We start from the raw sequence: 27744 nt of genomic DNA, 5'->3' as shown, positions 1-27744 counted from the left end.
TTTAACTTTTGCGGCACATAATCAGGTTCACAGGAAAATTTAAAAAAATGAGACTCAACAAGTAGCTGAAGATCTAGCTCCTAAACAGGTATTAATGTTAATTGTAAAGTAGTACCAGAAAGTAAAAGCACCCAACACTCTCCACACATCATCATTGTGAACCACCAGACCATGTGAACCACTATCTTCTTCCTTCAGCCATACAGTCTGTAAAAGACAAACTAATATCTGAGTAGGAGAAATGAGGTTGTTCTTGTCTGTCGTAATGTCCTAGTGTTGACATCAATACGCTGAAAAGTATTGGGGAGAATGGTGAGCCTTGGGGTACTCTTGTTGCTGACCATTCTTCATCTTTCTCCATTCATTTTTATGCTGTATGTTCTGTTTGATAAAAATCCTTCTAGCCAAGTGTGTACTTTGGCGCAGTGGTTAAAGCTACAGCCTCAGCACCCTGAGGTTGTGGGTTCAAACCCACACTGCTCCTTGTGACCCTGGGCAAATCACTTAATCCCCCCATTGCCCCAGGTACATTAGATAGATTGTGAACCCACCGGGACAGACAGGGAAACATGCTTGAGTACCTGAATAAATTCATGTAAACCGTTCTGAGCTCCCTTGGGAGAACGGTATAGAAAATTGAATTAATAAGTAAATAAAAATAAATAATATATAAACTCTCTCGATGCATGCCTCAAAACGATCCAGTTATATGCAAAACTAACTTTAAATAATCCAACTATAAGTGAACGATATGTGAAGCTAACATATCTCTGAAATTGTTAATGTAAGATGAACTATCCGTAGGTTATAAATCCTTGTTCTGTATCTCCAATTTAGGATGAACTGTGTTAGATGAATTCCACTTCAGCCCATATTGCCTTAATTATTAAGTATCTGGCTGCGAGTAGCATCTTCTGCCTGCTGCTCACGTTGGCCTCTGCTGTCCCTCTGACATCACTTCCTGGTGATGTTGGATGCAGAGATGAGATCAGCACGAGCAGCAGATAGGAGATGCTGCTTCTGCCGGTGAAGTTTTGAAGGGGTCGGTGGGTGGAGAGGAGATGTGTCTGTATCCAGGGCAGTCTGCACCCCCACCCCCCCCTTCCTACACCACTGCATGGTAATGTCAACAGATAAAGAGGTCCACCCGGTTTGCACATCAAGGTGGCCAGTTTTGAATCTGGCACTCTGTATGGGTTCTACTGGTATACTTAATCTCTGTCTCTCCCTACCAATCTGGGGGCACAGACCACAGAAGTCTGCCTGGCATTACACTTCTCCCTCCGTATTCGCGGTTTCAGCATTTGCGGTTTCGATTATTCGCGGTTTTTAGCTTGCTGGCTCTTCCCCCCAAAAAAATTACATCAGCTTGCATAAAGAAATTGCCGATTCCATGCATTTACAGAGAAAATCGCTGATTCCTGGCACTTTCTTCACCGTGTTTTGCCTCTCCTTCAGGAACAGACCAGATCTCCCACCATGTTATTCACGGTTTCACTTTATTCACAATGGTTTTTAATAGAAAACAGTGAACAACATATGAAAAAGTTATTCGCGGTTTTTCTGTATTTGCGGTTCTGTTAATCCCCTATCACAGCGAATACGGAGGGAGAAGTGCAGTCTTATTCCACAACTACTGGAGTTGCTGCCTTAAGCCCACTACTGTATGGCTTTGATCTCAATCTGTTCAGTTTTTGCCATTTATGAGACCCAGACCATAGAAGTCTGTCCGCCATTGGTCTTGCTTCCCAACCTCTGAAGCTGCCATGAAAGCCTTGCTCCAGTGAGTCATATTTTAAATGTTGCTTTAATTGGATTCTATCCTTTTTCTATATAATGTTCCTTTGTGTTTATCCCACACATTCTTAAATTCTGTTACTGTTTGTCTTCACAGCTTTTTGTGGAAGGGCATAATGTTTGTTTGTGTTTATTAAAACTCTTGCTATATCGCTTATATTACAATTAAGAACAAAACGGTTTACAAAAATATTACAATACAGCCATAAAAGAACTCCATTAAAATAGGAAAGATAATTCAAACACACCATATTAGTTCACATGCCGAAAATAACATAGAATTCAGACTGCAGAATCCAAAGAAAAAGCTAATTAAAAATAATATGACTTTAAACTCTTTCCTTACTAAGGATTTTTTTTACTTAATTCCAAAGGTATTCCATAAAACTGGTGCTAGGTAGAAAAAAAGCACAATTTCTAGTAGATGCCAAATGAGCTTTAGAAACATGAGGTAAAGCTACTCTGTTATCATCTAAAGATAACAGAGTAGCCAGAAGACATATGAGGAGAGACTAGAAGCCCTGAATATGTATACCCTAGAGCAGGGGTAGGCAATTCCGGTCCTCGAGAGCCGGAGCCAGGTAAGGTTTTCAGGATAGCCACAATGAATATGTATGAGATGGATTTGCATGCACTACCTTCTTGAGATGCAAATCTATCCCATGCATATTTATTGTGGATATCCTGAAAACCTGACCTGGCTCCAGCTCTCGAGGACCAGAATTGCCTACCCCTGCCCTAGAGGAAAGGAGGGACAGGGGAGATATGATTCAGACATTCAAATACTTGAAGGGAATTAACGTAGAACAAAATCTTTTCCAGAGAAAGGAAAATGGTAAAACCAGAGGACATAATTTGAGGTTGAGGGGTGGTAGGTTCAAGAGCAATGTTAGGAAATTCTACTTTACAGAGAGGGTGGTGGATGCCTGGAATGCGCTCCCGAGAGAGGTGGTGGAGAGTAAAACTGTGACTGAGTTCAAAGAAGTGTGGGATGAACACAAAGGATCTAGAATCCGAAAATAAGATTAAATATTGAACTAAGGCCGGTATTGGGCAGACTTGTACGGTCTATGTCTGTATATGGCCGTTTGGGGAAGGATGGGCTGGAGAGTGCTTCAATGGCTGGAAGGGTTTAGATGGGCTGGAGTAGGTTTTAACGGAGATTTCGGCAGTTGGAATCCAAGCACAGTACCGGGTAGAGCTTTGGATTCTTGCCCAGAAATAGCTAAGAAGAAAAAAAATTAAAAAATTAAAATCGAAACAGGTTGGGCAGACTGGATGGACCATTCAGGTCTTTATCAGCCGTCATCTACTATGTTACTATGTTATAACCACCGGGAGCATAGAACATTACCAATGATGATAAATAAAGTAGGTTGTAACTTGAAGAGAGCTTTAGGTGATAACATCAAAATCTTACATTTCAATCTAATTGGCATGTGAACACAGAAAAGGTAAATTGTGTCCAACCATTTCAGATTTTCCATTCTCTCACAGTGGTAAGGGGTTTCTTTGAGGGGGGAGGGAGCACAAATAGCTTTGACTGGAAGAGCTGACAAAGCTGTTAATGAAGATAGTATTTATCACTGAGAGTCTTTCTTGCTATTTTGTAATGAAACTAAAGATTTTATTTATAACTGGGGCACTTGTAATAACGACTTTCCTTTTTCCTTGTTTTTCAGACTCAGTTAAATTTGTTGCTTGAAAAGTTGCGGAGCACTGTGAGTATTCTTTTCATTTGTCCTCCCACAGAGTTTCATTTCAGCCTCCTTTAGTTGCTTCAAATGGTAAAGGTTATTTATGATAGTCATTAAGCCCGTTACATTAACGGGTGCTAGAGACTCCTCTTCCTGTATAAAGTAGTTTGTTTTTTTTTCATTTTAGGCTTCCTCCCACCTCCCTTTTCCCTTCCTGTCCCACCTTTCGCTTTTTCAACCCCCTTGCATTTCCCTTTGCACAGTCTCCCTTGTGATCATGCTTCATCCGCTCCTTCTCCTGTGTGGGCCACCGGAGCAGAGAGGACGGGGTGGAGGGGGCTGCCGGCCGGGGCCGGCGGAGAGGAGCTAGGCGGCTGGAGGAGTAGCAGCAGCCACTGCCGATCGCAGCCTCCGTCCTGCCTTCGCCTACCTGGATTTGCTTTTTTTTCTTTTTTGTTTCTTACATTGCATCGGGAAGGGTCTGAAGATCCACCAGCGAGACAGATCGAGCCCCGACCGCACCCTGCAGCTGCCCGGTTCAGCCGATCCCGGGCTTCGGTGGTTATTGCGACCCCCCCCCCCCCTCGGCCCCCTCCCCGGTACCTGAGCAGCAGCGCTCCGGGATCTTTCTCTCGCTCTGCTTACTGCCCCTGGAGACGGTTACCGGGGAGACTGGAGCACCAGTAGCAGCAGCCCGGGCACCGGGAAATAGGGGGCGTTGCCCTGAGTTAGTCCGCCCTCTGACCCGCCCTCTCTCTCTCTCCCTCAGCAGGCCGCTTTGAAGAGCAGCGGCAGCGGGAGGAAGGAGTCCCTGGAACACGCGCCTCCAGCTAGCGCAGGCGCCGTGAGGTGTGACACAGAAGCACACCTCACGCCACCAGGAATCACGATCTTTGAAAAGCGCATGCGCGCTTAGCCTTTTATTATTATTGATGGTCAGTACTTTGGAAAGATAAAATAGGAATGGGAGGTCGGACTGCTCCTTGTGATGGAAGCTTGGTTCTGCTCATTACTATAATTTACCCTTTTCTCTCATTCTTTACGGTGCCAGCATTTAAATGAATGCATCTGCTAAGGGCCACTTCCCCCCAATTCTATAAAAAGCATTAAAAATTGCATGTGCAAATTTTGGAATGTGCAGTTTAATTGAATAACAAACCTAATGAGCAATTATTGACGCTAATTAGTTTTAATTAAGATGTGTGTGTAAATTTAGGCACGAGTTCTTGGGAAAGAGCATTAAGATAATTCCATCTCCTGATTTGGGGGAAAAGGCCAGTTTTTAGATTATCGTTGAGCCATTGGGTTATTTTTCCTATGGTTGTTGGGGTGGCTGCTTTGATCAGGTAAGGCGGGCAGGTGTCAAGACTGCAGTATGCTTTGGAGTATTTTAGGAGAAGCTGTTTTGTGTCTTTGAATGTAATCTCTTCAAAATCATTCCAAGATCTGTCTGCTGGTATATCTGGCTGGATGGTGGGGGTAGCCGGTCTCGTATGAATTGAATCTTTGCTTTAAAATAGTTGGCTAGTTCTGGGGCTGTTGGAATAGAGGGGTTGTTGCTCTTTGTGATCTTGTTTGTGTTGGTAAGGCTGTCTAATATTGAGAACAATTTGTTGATTTTAAGTTAATCTTCTGTGTTGATCAGTTTAATAGTCTTTCTTTATATTTTAGGATTTTCTGGCATCCCACTTAGTCTTATTTTCTGAGGATGGGTGTTTTCGCCAATGGCGCTTGGCTTGTTGACAAACTCTTTTTAGAGACATAAGCACTGAATCGAACCACTTCTCTGATGATTTTTGGATTCTATTGCTGCATTTCAGCAGGGCTAATTGTTTAGGGTTTGTTTATTGATCATTTTCCAATGGTCAAGGATGAGGAGGAATATTAATGAATTGTCTATTTCATTTCAGTATGATTCAGAGGTTATTTTATTTCTATAATCTATCTATATAATAAAACGCTAAGCGCACATGCACACTCTTACCGCATGCTTCCCTGATCTGTTGGGCTGTGGCGGCAAGAGTGCTTACTACGTCACCACACAACAGCCGTAAATGGCCTGCACCTTACCATGTCGCATTCCAGCTTGTGAGACGCCATCGGGCCGCGAGGAGACGCGGATGGCGGCGGAGGGAGCGAACGTGGAGTCCTGCCGTCACCTTCCCGAGCCTCAGTCGTCAGTTTCCTCCTTCCTGCCCGCCTCTGCCCCTCACCATGGCAACTCGGCTTCACTCTTTTTTTGGGGGTTTTTTTCCGTGGGCAAACTGTACATGTGCCACATGTACTGCGGCAAGGGCTTCTCCAGGTGAGCACAGGAGGTGTGAAGGGATGTGGTAGGAGAGGGCTTTTTCAGGTTAGTGCACAAGTCAGAAGAGGAGGGGTTACGGTAGTATACTCTCCAAGTTAATGGGTTAAGGAGGAGGGGTTCGATCAAAGGTTACACGGAGAGGAGCGGCTGGGATAAAGAAAAAGGGCTAGAGAACGGTTTTCAGGGGAACACTGGGTGCAGAGAAGAGGGGCAAGAGATCTTTGCAGATGATGTCTGGGAAGGATTTAGGCAAGGGGTTTTAAGATGAGTACGGATTGGGGGAGTAGGTGAGAAGGGGCAGGGATATGCATGAGGAGGAACTGTGGCAAAAGTTTCTCCAAGTGAAGCTGGTGACTTGCAGAGGTGCTGCTGCACAGGGAAATGGAGGGGGAGGGTATACTTTGCTGCTACTGCACAGGGAAGTGGAGTGGGGAGGGAAATGCTGCTGGTGAGAAAAGGGTGCTGGGGCTGAAAGGGAAAAGATGGGAGAAGGGGGCTGGGGGGGTAAAAATGGGTTTGGAGCTGGAGCTGGGGCTGAAAATAGGGGACATGTGAGGGAAGGAGGCTTTACTAGCACCCGTTAATGTAACGGGCTTGAAAAAGGAACGGAGGCCTACTGCTGGACAGGGGGAGCAGGAAAGAGGTGCTGCTGGACAGGGGAAGAGGTGCTGATGGACGGGGGGAGGGGGAAAGGAAGGGAGGCCTGCTGCTGAACAGGGGGAGCAGGAAAGAGGTGATGATGGACGGGGGGAGGTAAAACAAAGGGAGAAAGGCTGCTGCTGGATAAGGGGAGCAGTGAAGGGGTGGTGGTGGACACATGGGAGGTAAAAGGAAGGGAGAATGGACAGGGGGAGCAGGCAAGGGGTGGTGGTGGACAGCCAAGGAAAAAGAAAAACTGAAAGAAAGAAAGACAGAAATACAGAAAGCGACTAAGGAGAGAGAGAGAGAGAAATAAAGAGAGACACACACATATATTCTAGCACCCGTTAATGTAATGGGCTATAAGACTAGTAATAAGATATATTAATTAATTATAAATAAAGGCAATCTCCGTTTTATGAACATCCAACTTCGGATTCACACAAATGGGGTCCTCATTAAATCTTTGGTGTCCCAACGCACCCCTCTCCCTCCTTCCCGAGTACCAACATGCCCCTCCCCCCCATATCCCAATGTGCCCTTCTCTCTCCCCGCCCTCCTTTCATTCTGTGTCCCAGGTTTGCAACCCTCTGCCATGGGTGTTTACCTTCTGGCTGTCTCCCTCTTCCTTCCAGCCACAGTTGTTTCTCTTGACAAAAGCTGCGGGCAGCAGCTCCTATGCATGGCTCCTATGGCTGAATCGGAAGCCTTCCCTCTGACATCCTATGGCTGACCCAGAAGCCTTCCCTCTGATGTCCGCTTCCACATCTTTTGTCAAGAGAAACGACTGCGGCTGGAAGGGGGAAGGAGCTGGCCAGAAGAAGGTAAACAACTGTGGGAGGTGGGGGGGTGCAAACCTGAGACATGGAATGGAGGGAGGGAGAGAGAGGTGCATATTGGGACATGGGGGAGGGGGAGGGGCATGTTCGAAGGGAGGGAGCACAGTCCTGAATAAAGGAAAAGAACATAAGAATAACCTTACTAGGTCAGACCAATGGTCCATCAAGCCCAGTAGCCCGTTCTCACAGTGGCCAATCCATATCATTAGTACCTAGCAAAAATCCAAAGAGTTCCAACATTCCATGCTACCAATACAGGGCAAACAGTGGCTTCCCCCATGTCTTTCTCAATAACAGACTATGGATTTTTCCTCCTTGAAATTGTCCAAACCTTACTCTATCCGCTCTTACCACAACCTTTGTCAGTGCGTTCCAGAGCTTAACTGTTCTCTTGAGTGAAAAAATATTTCCTCCTATTGATTTTAAAAGAATTTCCCTGTAACTTTGAGTGTTCCCTAGTCTTTGGAAGGAAGGAGGGAGGGGGCATGAACTTGGGCAAAAGGACTGAAGAATGGAGTGAGGGAAAGAGATGCTGAGGTGGGGGAGGGAATAGAAAGGGAGAATTGAGTGTCTGAGTGAGAGGGAAAGAGATGGTGCACATGGGGAAATGAAGAAAGAAGAGAATTGTTGGGCATAGGGAGGGAAAGAGAATTATTGGACATGATGGTGGGAGAAGAGTGAGGTAGAGTTGCATGGAGAAGAGAGAGATGAGTGGGAGAAATGTTGGATGTGGTGGTAGAGAGGGAATAGTGGGATGGAAGGAAAAGGATACAAGAGGGGCCTCAAGGAGGTGGGAAGAATAGTAGGATCCAAGTTACATGCAAATTCAACTTAATGGTTTAAAAAATGGACCCATTCTTAACCCGGGGACTGCCTATACAAAAAAGAAAACCAAAATATGTCAATTTAAAATAAAGTGAATGGCCAATGACTGTTTATGTGAATCACAGGCTGTAAGTTCATGTGAAATGAATCACCTCTGAGGCCATGGATGAGTTTAAAGCTGCTTACTATGGTAATTAAGATGTGACATTGAAGAGATTGGATTGTTGAGTGTTTGTTATTAATACTAATTATTTTGCTCCCGCCCTAAAAGGTTTTTTTTGGTTGGGTTTTTTATTTTTTTTTTTTACCTAATCAACATAAGTTAAAGAAAACATGTATTCCAAATAGAAACAGGATGGCAGATAAAGGCTGAATGGCCCTGCCACAGTATCCACTATCTCTTCTCTTAAAGATCCCACATGCATGTTCCTCGATACAGTCTGTGTCTTCACCACCTCCATTGGGAGGCTATTCCACACATCTACGACCTTTTCTGTAAAGAAGTAATTTCTTACATTACTCCTGAGCCTATCATCTTTTAACTTCATCCTTTGTCCTCTCCTTTCCGAGTTTTCCTTCATTTGACAAAGACTATGTATTAATGCCTCAGAGATATTTAAATATTTATAAAAGTTTATATAACCCCCCTCAGATTCTAACCACTTGTACAGTGTGTTGTAGAGAAAGACAGCTGTTCCAATCACTGGTCATAACCCCCCGCCCCACCCCCCAAAAAAAACAACAACTCTCCAGGTAAAATGTTCCAAACTGCTTTTATTTCCAAAACATTATCCAATCTTTTAAGTTATTAGATACCAATTGAAAAACAAGATACTGTCACAAAGGAATATGTAAGACCTGAAATCCTTTTGTATATATTTTCTTTCTTTGTTTTGTGTTTTCTATTATTTGAACAGCTTTCTCTCCTTTTAGAAATACGTATATCTACTAGTATTTTCATTTCCTGCCTTATTTTGCATGGGCACTTGTACATTTTTAAAAGCATTTCTCAGCCCTGTCCCTGGGAATGCTCCTGCTCAGATGGGATACAGGTTCTACGTATACGGAGTTGTGTGCATCAGTTTACGTTGATATAGTTCAAGCAGTGTTATAAAACACTGTGCCACCCGCAGAAATACCTATTAAAATGAGCCCCCTAGGTATGTGAGCAGCTTGTGAACATGCTTCAGATCAGCAATTCTTTCCATCCTGGTCGAATATCCAGCTGAGCTAGTCACCACACATTTCCTCATGCAGCGACAAATTATTTTCTGCTCGTTTTCAGTGCTGGCAATGCTCATCATAGCTTGGATGTTCTGTTCTGCATTTCAGGCAGAATGGTCATCTGACACATTCACATGAAAGCAACATTTTGCTTTATAGCATCTGGTGATGGTGTAATAATGCCAATATTACCTGTTCACTCAGCTGAAGTTCTCCCATTAAGGGTATTCTTAGGAAGGGTCTGCAGAGTGACACATAATAATAATAATAACTTTATTTTTCTATACGCCATAGTCAAGCGACTTCTAGGCGGTTCACAGTGAAAGAAGGCTGGACCGTCAGCGAATAACAAGGAGCCTAAAATAGAAAAGTTACATACTAATTGGGGTTCCTTGGGTAAAGAATGCATGGAAATTGAAGCTTCCTGAGAGATTGAAATAGCATTTACAGAGGGGAATATCATAGTGAGAGAGGGTGGTCTGTTTTAGTCAATGAATTTGTTGACTAGGGCGGTTTTAATTGATTTTCGGAATGCATTGTAAGTCAGTTTGGGTTCATTTATGCAGTTTCTCAGCCAGACTTGCTGTCTATACGCTTGGAGCATGAAGGTTCTATCCAGGAAGGATTTGTATCTGCAGCCGGTGATCTTTGGGTATGCAAAGATATTTTTGTTTCTGGTTGTTCGTGTGGGGTTGTGCAGAATGAAGTGAGTTTGCAGGTCTACTGGAGGTAGTTTCCGGTTGTATTTTTTAAGTATGAATTTTTAGAAAGTTATGAAATCATTTTGAAAGGGGTCATTTGCAATATTCTATAACATAATGTGTGTGAGAAAATTTTTTTAAACGGTAATGTGGGAGAAATGAGTTTTAAAATATATATCCATTTAATTTATGCCTATTCAACAAAATTCATTTCCTAGGGTGATGCACAATAAAAATAACCAATGTTAAATAGCAACAAATACAAACAGCATTAAAATAACTAGGATACAATACAAACATAGAAAATGATGGCAATCCTGTCCTCTTCCCGTCGAGATTCTCTGTGCTTATCCCATATTTTCTTTAGCTCAGATGCAGATAAAGGGGCTCTTTTTACTAAGCAGTGCTAAAAAGTAACCAGTGCTATCCCAGTGTGGTTCTTTCCTGCACTTTGAGCCTTCTATTAATGACCATGTGCTAATTTCTTTTCTTTTTTTTTTTAATCTTTATTCATTTTTAAACTTATAATAAGTGTGATAACATATCCATACAAATAACCATAATTTCTTCATTAGTATGTGACCATTAGCAAGTGAACCCTTACTGCCACCTAATCACTTGCTAATCAGTTAGCATGTGTTAATGTAGCTGTGCTAACCGATGAACGCAGAATACGCCTAGTCTCTGCCCCAGATACTTTGCCAGTGCTAAAAAAAAAATAAAAATCTGTTTTTAGTCTTCAGAGCTCCCTGCAGTAGCTTTATTTTATCTGCAGTACGTATGCGTTATTGCTTATCACAGCTTAGTAAAAGGACCCCAAGATCAACTATAGCCATCCAGCTACTTTGGCCTATAAACACCTGCTGAAAATAACATACATTTAAAGTCAGCTTAAAAGGCATGCATTCTCCATAAAGGCATGGGTCCCTAGGAAAGACCCTAGGAAGTGCTTAAACTGGAAAAGCTGCCTTTTCTGCTTGCAAGTCTAGCCCTAGAGATTAAAGGGACCTTTAAATACATATCTTGCAAAGACTTCAAGCTGCTAATAGGTCAATAAACCTATGGCTTTTCTTTCACGTAAGGTGTCAAACCATGTGCTCTCTAAACTGAATCCTATAATACTCTGGAAAGTAATGAAGCATTAATAGAACAGAAGAAATATGATCCCACCTCTTAAAATCTGTCTAGATTTTTGTCAGCTATATTCTGAACTTGCTGTGATTTCTTGTTTTATCATAATATCTAGAAAATAAAAATAAATTAAAAAAAGAATCCAAGTGATACCTTTTTTTATTGGACTAACTAGAGCAGTGGTTCCCAACCCTATCCTGGAAGACCACCAGGCCAATCGGGTTTTTAGGCTAGCCCTAATGAATATGCATGGAGCAGATTTTCATGCCTGTCACTTCCATTATATGCAAATCTCTCTCATGCATATTCATTAGGGCTAACCTGAAAACCCGATTGGCCTGGTGGTCCTCCAGGACAGGGTTGGGGACCACTGAACTAGAGCATGGTTAGATTAGATTCTCCTGTTCTCTGCCCTGATTCTGCTTCTCCTGCTCTCTGCCCCGATTCTTCTGCTCTTGCCGCCCTGCTGTCTGTCCTGACTCTGTGGTTTTAACCTGCGGTGCAGCCCCTCTTTCAACCCGCAGGTTAAAACCACGGGCTTGTGAAAGTTTCCAGCTCTGTATTTTAAAAAAAAAAGTTTCCAGCTCTTCTTTCGCGGTGAGCATGCACAGACCATCTACAGGCAAAGAAGATGAGCTGTGCATGCGTCAGGATCACTCTCCAGTGATCCGTGTGGTCGATGGGGGCCGTGCCTCTGATTGCCCCCATTTGTATGAGGACACGTTGAAAATTTGTCGGCCTGCCACAGGTCGGACACGATCGGGCAGGTTAGTGAATTGGGGCCAGAGTAGGTAAAAAGGGTGGGGGAATGGCGTTATATGTTAAGTGACAGAACTGCAGGACATAGAGGGTAAAAAAGAAGCACTCTTGAATTAATCTGGAAAGAGTGAATGGAAAATGTATTTAAGTTGACGTGATATACAGGCCTCCTTCGCAGTCAGAAGAAATGAACAAAGATTTAATTGAAGACATTCACAAAATAGCTAGGAAAGGGGAAGTACTACTGATAGATGATTTTAATATGCTGGACGTCCCTGCTGCAGAGTCATCTAGAAGCAAGGAGATATTGGATTTGCTACAGGAAGAATCGTTCTGACAATTAGTAATGGAACCCACAAGGGATGGAACTATTCTGTACTTGGTGCTTACAAATGGGGAAAGCGTTTCTGAGGTTATGGTGGGCGATTATTTGGCATCTAGTGATCACCAAATGATGTGGTTCAATATTAAGACTTCAAAAGAACTAACTTTGTCAAAATGGAGAAATACCTTAAGGAGGAGTTAGTTGGATGGGAACAGCTGAACGAAGTAGAACAATAAATGGGAGCTATTTTAAAGGCAACAAACCTTTATGTTAGAAAAGTACAGAAAGGTAAAAGGAAAAAAAGGCTGCTTTGGTTCTCAAATGTAGTAGCTAAAAAGGTAAGAGAAAAAATATTAGCCTTCATAAATTACGAGACATCACAGAAAGAGGAAGACAGGCAAAAATATGTGGAAAGGTTACAAGAAGCTGTCAGAAAAACAAAGATGCAAATGGAAGAAAAGATGGCCGATATGGTAAAATTGTGGGACAAAACATTTTTTAGATATGCAAATGATAGAAAGAAGTGTCAAAATGGCATTGTGAGGCTCAAAGATGAAGGGACAGAATATACAGAAACTGATGAGGATAAGGCTAAACAATTATTTCTGTTCTATGTTCATGGATAAAGGACTTGGGGCTAGGACCGCAGAAAACGAATGGAAATGGATGTGTGGTAGACATTCTCAGAAGACCGTGTTTGTGAGGAGCTAGCTAAATTAAAAATAGACAAAGCGATCTGGCCTGATGGAATACATCCAAGGGTACTCAAGAAACTTAGAGGTTCTGGCGACGCCGTTGTATCATCTGTTCAATGCTTCTTTAGAGACTGGACTCTTCTGTAGGACTGGAGAAGGGCATATGCGGTTCCTCTGCACAAGAGTGCAAGTGAGAAGGAGATTGGGAATTACAGTCTGTCTAATCTGACCTCAGTAGTGAGTAAATGGAAATACTTCTTAAGTGGAGGATAGTGAGTTTCTAGAATTGAATGGACTGCAGGACCCGAAGCAGCATGGTTTTACAAGAGGCAGGTCTTGTCAGACAAATCTGATTGATTTCTTTGAGGGAATGACCAAACGGTTAGATATGGGCAGGGCACTAGATATGGTTTACTTGGACTTTAGCAAAGTCTATGGCATGGCGTTGCAAAGGTGGTTGGTAAACTGAGTGCCTTTGGTATAGGCCTTAAAATGATGAACTGGATTAAAAACTGGTTAAGTGGAAGGAGACAAAGGGTAGTGGTAAATGGAGTTTGCTCAGAGTAAGAGGATGCTGTTAATGGAATGTTGGATGGATTTGGGCCGGCTGTTTTTAACATCTTTGTGAGTGATATTGTTGAAGGATTCTATGGCAAAATTTGCTTTTTTTGCGGATGTTACCATGGTCTGTAATAGGGTGTGAATAACATGAGGCAGGACAAAACTTAAAGAATGGTCTGGTAATTGGCAACTAAGATTTATTGCTAAAAAATTCAGGGTCGGTATAGTATAGGAGGCAAAGTACTTTTGTGTACAATAAAGAACAGGACTTGGGGGTAATTGTGTCTGATGGTCTCAGGGTGGCAAAACAGGTAGAAGAAGAGATGGGCAAAGCCAAGAAGATGCTTGGGTGCATAAAGTGAGGAATGGCCAATAGGAAAAGGAAGGTGATTGTGAGGCCCCATTTGGAATACTGTATGCAGTTCTGGAGACTACACCTTCAAAAAGATATAAATAGGATGGAGTCAATTCAGAGGGCTGCTACAAAATTAGTTAGTGGTCTTTGTCATAAATCATATGAGAACAGTCTTAGAGACCTTAATATGTATACACTGGAAGAAAGACAGGAGAGGGGGGATATGACAGAGATATTTAAATATCTTTGTGATGTTAATGTACAGGAGGTTAGTCTTTTTCAATTGAAGGAAAACTACAGAAGGAGAAGGCATAGGACGATGTTAAGAGGTGATAGCCTCAGGAGTATTCTAAGGAAATACTTCTCTACAGAAAGAGTGGTAGATGCTTGGAATAGTCTCCCATTAGAGGAGGTGGAAACAAAGACTGTGTCTGTATTTAAGAAAGTGTGGGACAGGCAGGTGGGATCTCTTAGGGAGTGGAGGAGATAGCGGATGCTATGGACGGGCAGACTGGATGGGCCATTTGGCTTTTATCTGCTTTCATGTTTCTAACTGTTTTTAAAACTGCAGAAAAATTCTTACCCATTGTGCCTCTTATGGTGTTGCAGCTCAAAAATAAAAAGGATTAAGCTCTCCATAATGGTTTACAATTTAGTGAAATGCTTCAGCTGCTGTTTAAGAGATTTTATCTAGTATTTCAGTAAGATAGTATTTAATACCAGAATTATACTTACGAATGAGACTAAAGAAAGATGGGTACTATAGATCGTAATGCAGGGGATTGGACTTTGAAACCTAACATCATACGTTGAAATATACTAGTGGCAGAATAGGATTCCTTCTAGACATATCAATCTTAAACTTTCTTTTTTATGTCATTGCATTAAATTGTAGTTGCTAGTTGAAAAACTGGTTTGATATCTGTAAGTTACAAGGCCTGCTTTTGTGAGAACTGTAAATGTTCTTGCCATAATAGTTTTGCTTTGTCAAGATTATCACAAATCTTTTGTTTTCAGTATTGCTTGGAATGTACTGTATATACTCGAATATAAACCGAGGTAACCTTCCCCACCCCACCCCAAAAAAGGGAGAAAAAATAATATAAACTTGGAGGGTTAATATAAACCAGGAGGGTTAATATTCAATTGTAGTGCCTTGCCTTATCCTGCCAGACTCTGCACCCTGTTCCCCTTCCCTCACTGTTCTGGCAAACTCTGCATCCAGCCCCCTCACTCCCTCCATCCCCTGCCCCACCAGTCTCTGCACCTAGATTCACTCCCTCTCTGTCAGGTTCTGTTCCCCCTCCCCCCCCCGCTCTCCTGATGACTTCCGGGCCTGCCGTGAGACCTGGTGGTCCAGCAGTGGCCAGGACAGGAGAGATCCCTCCCGCCTCCTGTCCCAGCCAATTCTAAGAATTTTAACCTACCCCTGCATACCTTTAGTATCCCTGTTAGTCCAGCAGTGAATCACAGTAGGAACAACCTTCCTTCACTCCTGCCCATGCAGAGCCACTAGTTGATTGACGACTGCTTCCGGTCCCAGCCACCGCTGGACCACCAGTTCTCACGGCAGGCCCGGCAGAGGACTGCAACAGGTTCAGGAGGGGGTGGCTCAGCTTTGACCCGAATATAAACTGAGACCTCCATTTTGGGGCCATTTTATTGGCCCCAAAATCTCCGCTTATATTTGAGAATATATTGTATGTGTGGGAATTTTGGTGGGCAAGATGTAAGGATTTTGTCTACACTCAGGACTGGCTTAACCTGTGGACTTGTTGAGGCAGCAGCTCAGGGTGCTGGTGATAAAGGATGTCAAAATCCCTGTTCCCTCTAGGCTTCCCCAAGATCTTTTGTGCGCCCCCTGCCTATTGTCCAGCACCCCCCTTTTTCTCTCAATACTCCCCCCCCCCCAATCCCCTCTGTTGCTAGCAGTGCCAATGATTCATGCACACTGCCTTCAATTGGCCTGGAGCTTTCCTCTCTCATATCCTACCCTCTCTGATGCAACTTCCTGTTTGCAGCAGGGCTGCATGTGGCAGAGAGAAGGCTCCAGGGCTGGCTGAATCACTGCCAGCGACCTCTAGGGGTAAAGACAAGTTTGAAAGTACGTTGAAGCGGGGACTTGAGAAAGAGAGGGAGGTACTGGATAGTGGACAGAGGGAATGGAGGGCGAGATACTAGATCATGGGCAAGGTGTGATTCAAGAGGCACCAATGAAGAAGGATAGCGATGCAAAAGTTTGCTCAGGACACCCTAGTTCCTTGAGACAATCTTGTCCATATTTCTCTTCAGGCTCCCTGGGGCTGGAAAAAAATGCAAGTTGTGTTACTCAGTTTATATAATTGCATACTGAACTGTAAGTCACATGTTCCATGAATTTGCTGTTTTATCAATAGGGCTCCAGTTTTATTCGCTGTATCAAGCCCAATTTAAAGATGACGAGCCACCAGTTTGAAGGGGCACAGATCCTGTCTCAGCTTCAATGCTCAGGTAATGGGCTTTTTATAAATAACTTGGAGGTCTGTTTATGGGTTTTCTAGAGCAGCAAATCTCAAACTTTTATCTGAAATCTTTTAGGATTTAATTACATAATTCTGAACAAGACTGAATCACCTGGAATTGCAATTTTCATTTCATATTCTCTTTGTTGATAAAGAAGACATGATGTAAATCATGAGTAGGAATATGAGTGGATAAATAGCCTAATGATTAGTGCAGTGGCTTGAGAACCAGGGGAACTGTAGCTCCTTGTGACTAACCCTCCATTGCCCCAGGTACAAAATAAGTACCTGTATGTAAACAGCTTTGATGGTAACCACAGAAAGCAGTAAACCAAATCCCATCCCCTATTCCCATTCTCTTTCTTGAATTTTGTCCTAATATGACTACATTGTCATTGTCCACTGATGTTTTTTCAGTGACTAGGACTAAAACACACAGAAGAGAAAGAGGGTGAAGAAGTGTGGTAGGTGCTAATTAATTGTAGAGGGTTTGCAATTCTTTATCCCTTTAGGGAAGATTGTCCCTGCAGAGAGAGATCCGAAAAAGTTTGAGTTTTTAGAGTGAGATTTTCCTCAGACATATCTTTGGTAAGATTGCTAAGATCACATGTGAATTTAGGCAGGGGGATTAAGGGTAGGAAGATTCTGGGAATCATAATGAGAAACAAATAAGACGGTCCATCCAAGGTTTCTGCAGTTGGGGGGAATCTATTCTTAAGTCTTGGAAAAGAGGATATGTGGATATGACAGCATCTAGGGCAGGGGGGCCCACACTTTTGGGGCTTGTGAACTACTTTTAAAATGACCAAGTCAAAATGATCTACCAACAATAAAATTTTAAAAAATACAAAGCACACTGTACTTAGAGAAAATGTTAATTATCATTTGTATTCGGGGTTTTTATCAGAGGTCAAGGCAGATGATTTTAAAATATGCAATGTCACCTCAGTAACAACTATACAAAAATAGACAAATATACCCCCTCTCGTTTTTACTAAACCGCGATAGCGTTTTTTAGCGCAGGAAGCTGCGCTGAATGCCCTGCGCTGCTCATAGGCTCCCTACGCTAAAAATCGCTATTGCGGTTTAGTAAAAGGGGGCCACAGTGCAAAATATAGACAGCAGACACATTTTGATCACTAAATTGAAAAAATCATTTTTCCTACCTTTTTGTCTTGTGATTTCATGAGTCTCTGATTCTACTTCCTTCTTCTGTAAAGCCAATATTTCTTTCTTTCTTTCTCTCTCCCCCTGCCCCCTCTTTCTTTCTCTCTCCCCCTGCCCCCTCTTTCTTTCTGCTTTTCTTTCTCTCTCTCTCCCCCTGCCCCCTCTTTCTCTCTCTCTCCTCCTGCCCCCTCTTTCTTTCTCTCTCCCCCTGCCCTCCTTCTTTATTTCTGCTTTTCTTTCTCTGCCCTCCTGCCCCCCTCTTTATTTCTGCCTTTCTTTCTCTCTCCCCCTACCCCCCAAGCCATCGTGCCGATTTCTTCACTTCCTCGATTCTTTCCCTACCCCCGCCCCCAAGCCACCACCGCTTCACCAAACCTGGTTTCACCGGCACAGGATTTGTGCGGTAGTAAAAGGACTCTGCCTTTCAGATTCGTGAGTACAGCTGTTTTGTTTGGAGTCATGACGGCGGAAGCGGGTAAGCGCTGTACGCTGTCAGGAGTGTGTTCTGTCGCTTGCTCAGGGGATGCGGCGGCAGCTTTGTTGGCTCCGGAGTGCGCGCTGGCTCCACATGTGAAAGACACGCTTGGGAATAAGAAGGCGACGCTCTCGTAGGTGGTAGAGGTGCGTCCTTCTTGTTCAGCAGGGACTGTTGGTGAGTTAAAGATGCAGGGGGAGGCAGATATGGAGAATATGCTGGCAGGCACGCTGCCTTTCTCTCAGGAGTTTGTCATTTTGCTGCTGCTTCCCCGAGCCAGGCCTGGCACGTACAAGCGCCGGGCCCACAAGACTTCACTTCCAACGTCAATTCTAACGTTGGGGAAGAAGTTCCAGGCCAGCCAGGCAGTGATTGGTTGGCCCCAAACTTCCTCTCCGACGTCAAAATTGAGGTGAAGTTTTGTAAGTCTGGCGCTTGTACGTGCCAGGCTTGGCTTGGGGAAGCAGCAGGGAGAAAAAGATCGCAAAGGCAACGCAATCGACTCGCGTTGCCTTGGAGATCTACCGGTCGATTGCGATCGACCTATTGTACACCCCTGATCTAGGGTGTGACCAGCTACATGAGTGGAAGTTTAAATGTGTTGGGTATGATAGAGGTCATCAAGCAGGTGATGGAATTTAAAACTAGGTCAAAATGTATGTTAAAGTCACCTAGAAGGATACGATTCTGATATTGCAGTGGTTGGAGGGCTTGAGCTGAGGGGGGAAAAGGGTTAAGAAAGAAGAAGAAAATTAAGACTAAGGAGATACGAGGCGAAAAGCTAAAAAAAATGTCTGTGATGTGATAGTAATAACACACTGTTTACTAAAGGTTGCTTTCTTAATACAGTTCATCTATTTGATGGCTGCTGGTTTGTTCCTTTTAACGGCTGTTTTGTGATTTGGACTTTTGCTGTGGCTGGTTCGTACCTCTTCTTTTTCTGTATCGTACCTCTTTTCTTGATCCATTTTTTTTTTTTTTTTACATAACTATTCCTGGTGCCCCATCATTTTAATGCAGGTTTAAAATCTTTCAAAAATCTAAGTACTGTAGCTATATATAGGGGTGTCCCACAAGGATCGGCACTTTCTACTCTACTTTTTAATTGCTATAGAGTATCTTTGCAGAAGGTTTTTCGGGAATTGAACATCAGTTATTGTTTTTATGCTGACGATATTCAGTTCTTTTTCCCTATGGATGACTGGAAAGTTGATTTGCAAAGGACATTGTTGAGATGTCTGCAAGCTTTAGATACATGGATGACTGAACACAACAAATTAGAACTGAACCTGGCTAAGGCAGATGTGATGCTGATTGGATGGAATGAAGATCCATAATGGCCCCTAGATGTAGAAGTTAAGAACATGAGACTTACAATTCATAGACAGTTGAAGCTTTTGGGTGCTGAGCAAGTTCACTTAAACCCCCCATTCTCCCAGGTACATTAGATAGATTGTGAGCCCACCAGGACAGACGGAAAAAATGTTTGAGTATCTGAATAAATTCATGTAATCTGTTCTGAGCTCCCTAGGGAGAACAGTATAGAAAATTGAATGACTAAATAAATAAATTTAAGAAACTTCTGAAAACAACTTTGTTTGTCGAGGCATTCTCTTGAATGAATTATGATTCAGATTGTAAATGCTTTAAATGTAGTTATCTATTTGCCTATGCTGATTGTTTTTTTTTTTATGTAAACCACTTAGGCTTAAGTGGGTTAGAAATTTTTTAAATAAATAAATATCTGAACTATGAAAAGTGCAAGGATAGAACGTATCAAACAAGAATGTTACCCACAGATTAAAAACAGAAACGCTACCTCCTGTACAAGTACTTTTGCACAGAAAAAGTCTCCAAATCAATGAACAGTACTCCTAGCATAATCCCCCCTGTTGCTCTGCGTTTGTCCCAAAACACTTCATGTATGAACTAGCAGTTTTGTCTGTCTGTCTTGTCATTGACAGATGGGCATTTGAATGGTTAAACAAAAGGTCAGCTGTCTGATCATAGACACAGTGCTTCCACTGATGGGGTTTTGCATGGATGTTTTGGCATTGAGCAGGTCAAAATTGAGGTCTAGGTTTTTGATTAACACCTCATATGCAGACTATAAGAATAGCCTTATTGGTTCAGACCGGTTCATAGACAAAACCGCGGAAGACAAAGGCGCGCGCCGACAACTGAGTGCAAAACGGAAGTGCGCGCCAAAGAAAAAGAGTGTATTTAGGGGCTCCGGGGGGTTTTGTTGGGGAACCCCCCCCCCACTTTACTTAATACAGATCGCGGCGGCGTTGTGGGGGGTTTGGGGGGTTGTAACCGCCCTCATTATACTGGAAACTTAACTGTTTCCCTGATTTTTAGGGAAAAAGTGAAGTTTTCAGTAAAATGTGGGGGGTTACAACCCCCCAAGCCCCCCACAACGCCCCCAGAACGTGGCGCGATCTGTATAAAGTAAAGTGGGGGGTTCCCCCCCCACACCCCTCATCAGAGCCTTTTAAAACAGTCATTTTCTTTGGCACGCGCCTCCACGTTGCGCTCAGTTGTCTGCGCGCGCGCATTTGTCCCGGCGCGCTTTTGACCTGACACCGTTCAGAACAATGGTCCACCAAGGCCAATAGCCTTTCCTCACTCTGTCCAATCCAGGTCACTAGTACCTGGTAAAAACCTGAAGAGTAGCAACATTCCATGCTACTGATCCAGGGGGTGTCAGGTCAAAAGCGCACCGCGACAAAGGCGCGCCCAGACAATTGAGCGCAGCGTGGAGGCGCGCGCCGCTGTAAATTACTGTTTTTAGGGCTCTGACGGGAGGGCGTGGGGGGGGAAAACCCCCCACTTTACTTAATAGACATCGCGCCGTGTTGTGGGGGCATTGAGGGGGATGTGGGGGGTTGTAACCCCCCACATTTTACTGAAAACTGAACTTTTTCCCTGTTTTTAGGGAAAAAGTTCAGTTTACAGTAAAATGTGGAGGGTTACAACCCCCCAAACCCCTCATAACGCCGGCGTGATGTCTATTAAGTAAACTGGGGGGGTTCCCCAACAAAACCCCCCGTCGGAGCCCCTAAAAACTGTAATTTTGTGCGGCGTGCGCCTCCATGCTGCGCTCAATTGTTGGCGCGCGCTTTTGTCTATGAACCGATCCAGGGCAAGCAGTAGCTTCCCTCATTTCAGACTAAACTAAAACTAACTAAGCTTAAACCTTAAATTTATAGATAGGGTCATCTTCAAAACATTGAAGCTCAACTCGGTTAACAATCATAAGGTGAACCAGTAATAATAAAACAAAGACTAAGACGAAAAAAATCAGATAAACATAAATGTACAAGTAATGATAAAAAGAAATTTAAACAGAGCGAGTTGCTAAATGCTTAGAAAATAAAAAGGTTTTTAGTGCTTTACGAAATAATTGAAAGGAGTTCAAGTCTCTTATCATAGATGGAATTGAATTCCAAACCTCTCTTAATTTAAAAATGTAAGAATTTGTCAATTGTGTCGCCATTGTAGCTTTCAAAATACTTTACTACACTTTAGTTTTGATCATCACATCATTGGTTAGAGTGCAGTTTGGGAACAGTCTTAGGCCCCTCTTCAGAAGAACAGGGTGCTGGAAAGTACTACAACATGTAACTGATTAGTTTAGACCCAGCACATGACTATTGTTTCTGACTTCTGTAATTGCCAGTATTAACTAACCATTTGTATCTTTGCAGTACACTATTTAATTTTCTCAAGTAATCTTTATTGCTCATTTGCTTGCAGGCATGGTGTCTGTCCTGGACTTGATGCAGGGTGGATTCCCATCACGGGCCTCATTTCATGAGCTCTACAACATGTATAAAAAGTACATGCCTGCTAAGCTCTCTCGCCTGGACCCCCGGCTCTTCTGTAAGGTATTAAGATCTTTATTACCAGAGTCAATGGCCTGGAGCAAATTCCCCTTCTGTCTGGAACTGAGTGAAACTGAAATTATTCAGCTTTTAGTAATTTTATTGCGTACTCTGAAGAATGTTTTTTATTGAGCATAACTTCAACTGATTAATACTACTTTTATGTTACAGGCTCTGTTCAAAGCTTTAGGCTTAAATGACCAAGACTACAAATTTGGTTTAACTAAGGTGTTTTTCAGACCTGGCAAGGTAAGTGGTTACTTTTTAAATTGGGCACAATGAATGTAGAATAATGAAAAACCATTCTGTTAGAACGAGATCCTAAGACATTTGTTCTAATAGCCTTTAACATTTGCGTGCCAGTTGTTCTAAGGCTCTTAGTTACAAATTTGCCAAGTGGAGGAATTTGATTGCTTTATTGTGAATCAGCACGTTAAACATCTTACAAGGTTGAAAAATTGAATAATGCATTGTACTTAATTTGGTTTTCTAGGCAGCTACAGTACAGAAATTTGTAGATTTCTCTCTTCAGTGGTACTTCTCTAAACTCATTGTTTTCCCTTTTCAGTTTGCAGAATTTGATCAGATCATGAAGTCCGATCCTGATCATTTAGCAGAGCTGATTAAGCGCGTCGATCACTGGCTTATCTGCAGCCGCTGGAAAAAGGTTCAGTGGTGTGTGCTGTCCGTCATTAAATGTATGTAACTTTTCTATTTACTGCCTCTGCCATTTTGTACTTTTTAAAGAGCCGAAATAAGTTTGGAAATATTAGAGTTAGCAGTAGGTAATTATTTTCAGGAGAATTATATATATGGCACCGAATGTTAGGTGCTACTTCAGTGCAGAAAAGCGTTTTAATGGATGAAAGGTGCCGAAACAGGGCAGAAATGGCAGATCCATGCCAAAACACACTTATGTGTCCATTTACAGAATAGTTAATTTTCCATGCAGCACTCACTTTCTTATTATAATATTTTTGTGAGGATCATCAATGTGTATCTCATCAGGATGTGTACCAGGACTTAGTGCATATCACAAACTCCTCACATCCAACAACTAATCCCCAGCTCCTCAGAAGTACCATCTTGGCTCAGCTCCTCAGACGTACCATCTTGGCTCAAAGATTTTCACTGATGACAAAATTCATCACCGTTCCCGTCCCCGCGGATAACCGTGGGAAATAATCCCATGTCATTTTCTAGTGTCTATTTCAACCTCGGTCCTTTTACGCCAGCATTCTTCAAAGCAAAGCTTGCGGGTCAGTGGTTGTGGCCATTCATACTCTGATTCTTCCCTCTCTCCTTAAAGAATGGCATGAAGATGGTTTCCCGCGGTTATCCACGGGGATGGGGACAGTGATGAATTTTGTCACCGTGTCATTCTCTATTCTGCTCTAGGATTTATGTACTATTTCTTCACTGGAGCAACAAACTTTATTTTTTAATTTGTATTATTTTCATACTATTTTTATAACACCCCTTAGGGGATATTCTATTCTTAAAAGTACTTAGCTTTTAATGTGGTCTTGCATTGAGGGAAATAGAAGCCAACATGTTTCACCTGAACAAGGTTTTTTCAAGGCTTATCATCCCTTATTAGAACATTACTCCATCATACCGTGCCACTGAATGTAATTCAACATCTGTGATATGTACTAAGTCCTGGTATACATTCTGATGAGATATACATTTACAAAATAGTGCATGTTTCTGCAAGTCTCTGTAAAAGTGGCCTGACCATGGAGGGGTATGGGCAGGTCAGACACATTCCCTTAAAATGCATGCAGTGTCATAGAGTAGTGCAAATCTGCACCCAATTTGTGTGCCGGGATTTATACCTGGTTTCAGATAAGAACATAAGAATAACCTTACTGGGTCAGATCAATGGTCCATCTAGCCCTGTAGCCCTCCCTCACAGTGGCCAATCCAGGTCATTAGTACCTGGCAAAAACCCAAATAGTTCCAACATTCCATGCTACTGGTCTAGGGCAAAAAAGGCAAAAGTGTCAAAAGGACTCTATGAGTGTAATCATCAGCCGATCACTACAACCAAACCATACAACACCAAACAATAAATATAAATTTAGAAATAGGGACGCTCTCAGTGTGAGGTTTTAGCGACGGGAGAAACAACTCCAGCGCTTCCACATACAAAGACGAAGGTGAATCACCCCCGCCTGCACACCATCATAGAGAGCCCCATGTGTGCGAAATCAAATGTGCTGAATCAATATCAATAAATAAATCACAAACTGTGAACTGTTGTAAAGAGTGAAAAACTGAAAAAACACTCATAGAGTCCTCCCCAGCCTAATCTCCAAGATGCATAATAAAACCGCAGCCAACTTAGCTTTGGGACGAGCCAGACATCAATGAAGTCAATGAAGATTGAAGGAGACAAAAATAGTCTCTAGATCAACCAAGCCCGGTTTCGGGAAAAACTCTTCATCAGGACCATGAGACTGGAACAGAACCGGCTGGGGGGGGGAAAGGTGTGCAGGCGGGGGTGATTCACCTTTGTCTTTGTATGTGGAAGCGCTGGAGTTGTTTTTCCCGTCGCTAAAACCTCACACTGAGAGCGCCCCTATTTCTAAATTTATATTTATTGTTTGGTGTTCTATGGTTTGGTTGTGGTGATCGGCTGATGATTACACTCATAGAGTCCTTTTGACACTTTTGCCTTTTTTGTATCTTTGTAAGCACCTTTTGGAAACGTTTAGGAGTTAATTGTGTTAGTACTGGTCTAGGGCAAGCAGTGGCTTCCCCCATGTTTATCTCAAAAGCAGACTATGGACTTTTCCTTCGGGAAATTGTCCAAACCTTTCATAAAACAAGCTACATTAACCGTTATCTCCTCATACATAAAGTTGAGCAGAGATCTTGGAGATGTGCACTGTTTTATAAAGGTCGCCAATCCCAGAACACCTGTTATAGCATACAGTTCAGTGCCAAATTTTGAGCACTATTTACTGAATCCAGTCCATTTGTGTGTATGTCAGCAATAGTTAAACTGTCTGTGACTGAACTCTTTCTCCCTATTGATAAGAATTCTAGAGGTTTATTTGATACATATCTGTCAATGGAGTGTTTATAGTCTGTTCTTTTGTATAAATAGTGAAGTGATGCCAAGCTAACCTTATCCAAAATACTTGGTTATAGAGAACAGAAAATTCAATTTGTAGTAGCATTTTGACATTTTTTCCCTAAAGGAAAGTCTTTTCTTAATGTCATGTTGAAGAAGCATTTAATGAGTTGTTACAAAGCCATGGTAAAATAACACATTTTACTGTAGTGATATATTGACTGAGGTACCACTTAGGCACAATCTAAACTAAAGTGCCTAAGAGAAAAACATCACTTTTTTCTCGGCACTCATCAACTTTCAATTGCCCTGAATATGGGTGACTCGAAACTTTTCCATTTGTTGTTACAACTGGCTATCAAGCTGGTATTACAAAACTGAGAATATGTGTCATAGCCAAATATGAAAGGGCAGCGGCCCTTAAAAATAGGTCCTCGTGCTCTTTTGAGCGCACTTGGAAGTTGTTATTGGATGTTTCCGTATCTCCTCACAGCTGAACTGAGTTTTTACTCATACATTTGGGTTTCTCTCATTTCTGTATATTACTTATGCCTTTCCTATTCAGTCCTCTCATTGTGGTGAAGGCCTTACTGTACGTTTGAATTGTGTATGGATCCACTTCTGTATTTTTCCCTATATTACTCTTGTACATTGTTATCCTTGTACTTTTTTGAAATAATAAAACTTTATTGAACTTTAAAAAAAAAAGTTTTTATTGAGTTTTAAACAGCATATAACAAATCATAAAACAACCAAGAAAGAAAGAATATACAACACCACTATACAACTTGGTAAATGCTGACAATAGGAGATCCGCCATGTTCGTCCTTCACGGAGACCTCAAAGTCCAGTCAGAAACAGAAGAAAGCATCCCCCCACCCCAAACAACATCACTTTTATAAAAAGATAAATTGAAAGGAGGAAAGAAAGGAGAAGAAACCCCAGAAAAAACATCATAATATTAGCAACAGAGAACCCAAAGTATCCAGGAAGAATAAAATAAAGGTTACATTTCAAAAATTTGAATAGTAGATCTAACAAATTGAATATATAAATTACAAATCAAGAAAAAAAAAAAACAATAGAAAAATGAAAATGAAGAAATAAAACAGAAAAATTAAAACAAACCCAGCAAAAAAACTTAAGTTTTGAGTTAAGATAAAATAAATTCCAGTCTGGTTCTAAGTCCAATCATCACTCCGGTCCAAAGGAGCACCTTAACTTCACTACATATGTAAGGCCGGTAAAGCAAGGAAGGATCAATGCAAAAGAGAGCTGAGACTGTCTTCAAACAGTTTCCACACAAATGTTTTAACCTTTGCTGGGTGAGAGAAAGAACTGCTTTGAGGCCATGCAAAGAAGTGGTAGGCAGCAGTGCTATCCCAGTCAATGGCATCATACCTGCCAGAGGAGAGAGAATTATTGGCTGTGTCTTGAAGAAACTGAAGACAGGCACATCCCCCAGCAGGCCAAAATAGGAGGAAGTGAATGGAAAGAGCAGACACCAAGATAGGAGAGGGGTAGAGGTCAAAGAGGGATCCAAGAGCTGAAGGCAACAAATTTGGGATATTTAAGTCTGTTCCTATGTGCCTTATGACGAAGACCATGCACCATTTTAGCAGCCTTCCTCTGGACCAACTTCATCCTTTTATATCTTTTTGAAGGTACAGTCTCCAGAATTGTACACTAGAGTCTTATACAGGGACATCAATACCTCCAGTGTAAGATGTGAAGAACTTATGTGCACAACAGAAGAGCGGGACTTAGGCGTGATTGTATGTGATGATCCTAAGGTGGCCAAACAGATTGAAAAGGTGACAGTGAAAGCTAGAAGGATGCTTGGGTGCTTAAGGAGAGGTATGGCCAGTAGGAAAAAGGAGGTATTGATTCCTCTGCTGAGACCTCATTTAGAACACGATGGAGTCAGTCCAGAGGAAGGCTACTAAAATGGGTCAGTGGCCTTTGTTATAAGGTATATGGGGACAGACTTAAAGATCTCAATATGTTTGGATGAAAGGTGGGAAAGGGGAGATATGATAGAGATGTTTAGAGATGTTTAAATACCTACATGGTGTAAATTCGCGTGAGTCGAGTCTATTTCATTTGAAAGGAAGCACCAGAATGAGAGGGCATAGGATAAAGTTAAGAGGTGACAGGCTCGGGAGTAATCTAAGGAAATACTTTTGTACAAAAAGGGTGCTAGATGCATGGAATATTCTCCTGGTAGAGGTGGTGGAGACAAAGGCAATGTCTGAATTCAAGAAAGCATGGGATAGGCACGTGGGATCTCTTAGGGAGAGGAGGAGATAGTGGATGCTGCGGATTGGCAGACTGTATGGACCATTTGGCCTTTATCAGCCATCAAGTTTCTATGTTTCTATGACATGTAAGGATAAGATATTTTTGCTGTATTTTTCTCTTTTCTTGATTTGTATTTCTGGATTTTGACTGTTGCTTCTAAATAAAGAAAGAACTTAATTGTTAGCACCCAGTTAAAAAAAAAAGGGCTATTTGTATACCACGATTTCTATGCAATAACCCCAGTACATAGCTCAGCTAGAGTAAACTACCGTATATATCTGTTAGCATACCTTTTACTAAGGTGCGCTAACAGATTTAGCATATATTAACCTGCGCTAACAGATTTAGCACTCTAACCCTTGCATTCTAATTATTGTATTTACCTTTGTGTGCATACCTCTGAAGTGTATGCAAATTAAATTGACTAACGAACTCAAAACAATAACCTACATAATCTATAACGTATTCATTGCAT

The 27744-nt window shown here is 42.2% G+C and overlaps 1 protein-coding gene across 10 annotated transcripts in view; it reads left to right on the top strand.

The window, feature by feature from the left end:
* Positions 1 to 27744, top strand: part of MYO6 (myosin VI) — a 426976-nt gene that overhangs the window by 261259 nt on the left and 137973 nt on the right. For all 10 annotated transcript variants that reach the window (XM_033936483.1, XM_033936482.1, XM_033936481.1 and 7 more), the window contains 5 exons: positions 3480 to 3518; positions 16253 to 16346; positions 21759 to 21889; positions 22058 to 22135; positions 22455 to 22584. In XM_033936483.1, the coding sequence (XP_033792374.1) occupies positions 3480 to 3518; positions 16253 to 16346; positions 21759 to 21889; positions 22058 to 22135; positions 22455 to 22584 (472 nt within the window). The remainder of the gene's footprint in view (positions 1 to 3479; positions 3519 to 16252; positions 16347 to 21758; positions 21890 to 22057; positions 22136 to 22454; positions 22585 to 27744) is intronic.

The sequence above is a fragment of the Geotrypetes seraphini genome, chromosome 3 (genome assembly GCF_902459505.1).
Source record: "Geotrypetes seraphini chromosome 3, aGeoSer1.1, whole genome shotgun sequence".
Lineage (NCBI taxonomy): Eukaryota > Metazoa > Chordata > Amphibia > Gymnophiona > Dermophiidae > Geotrypetes > Geotrypetes seraphini.
Note: the sequence above shows the minus strand (reverse complement) of the source record. Positions and strands in the feature narration are given on the sequence as shown.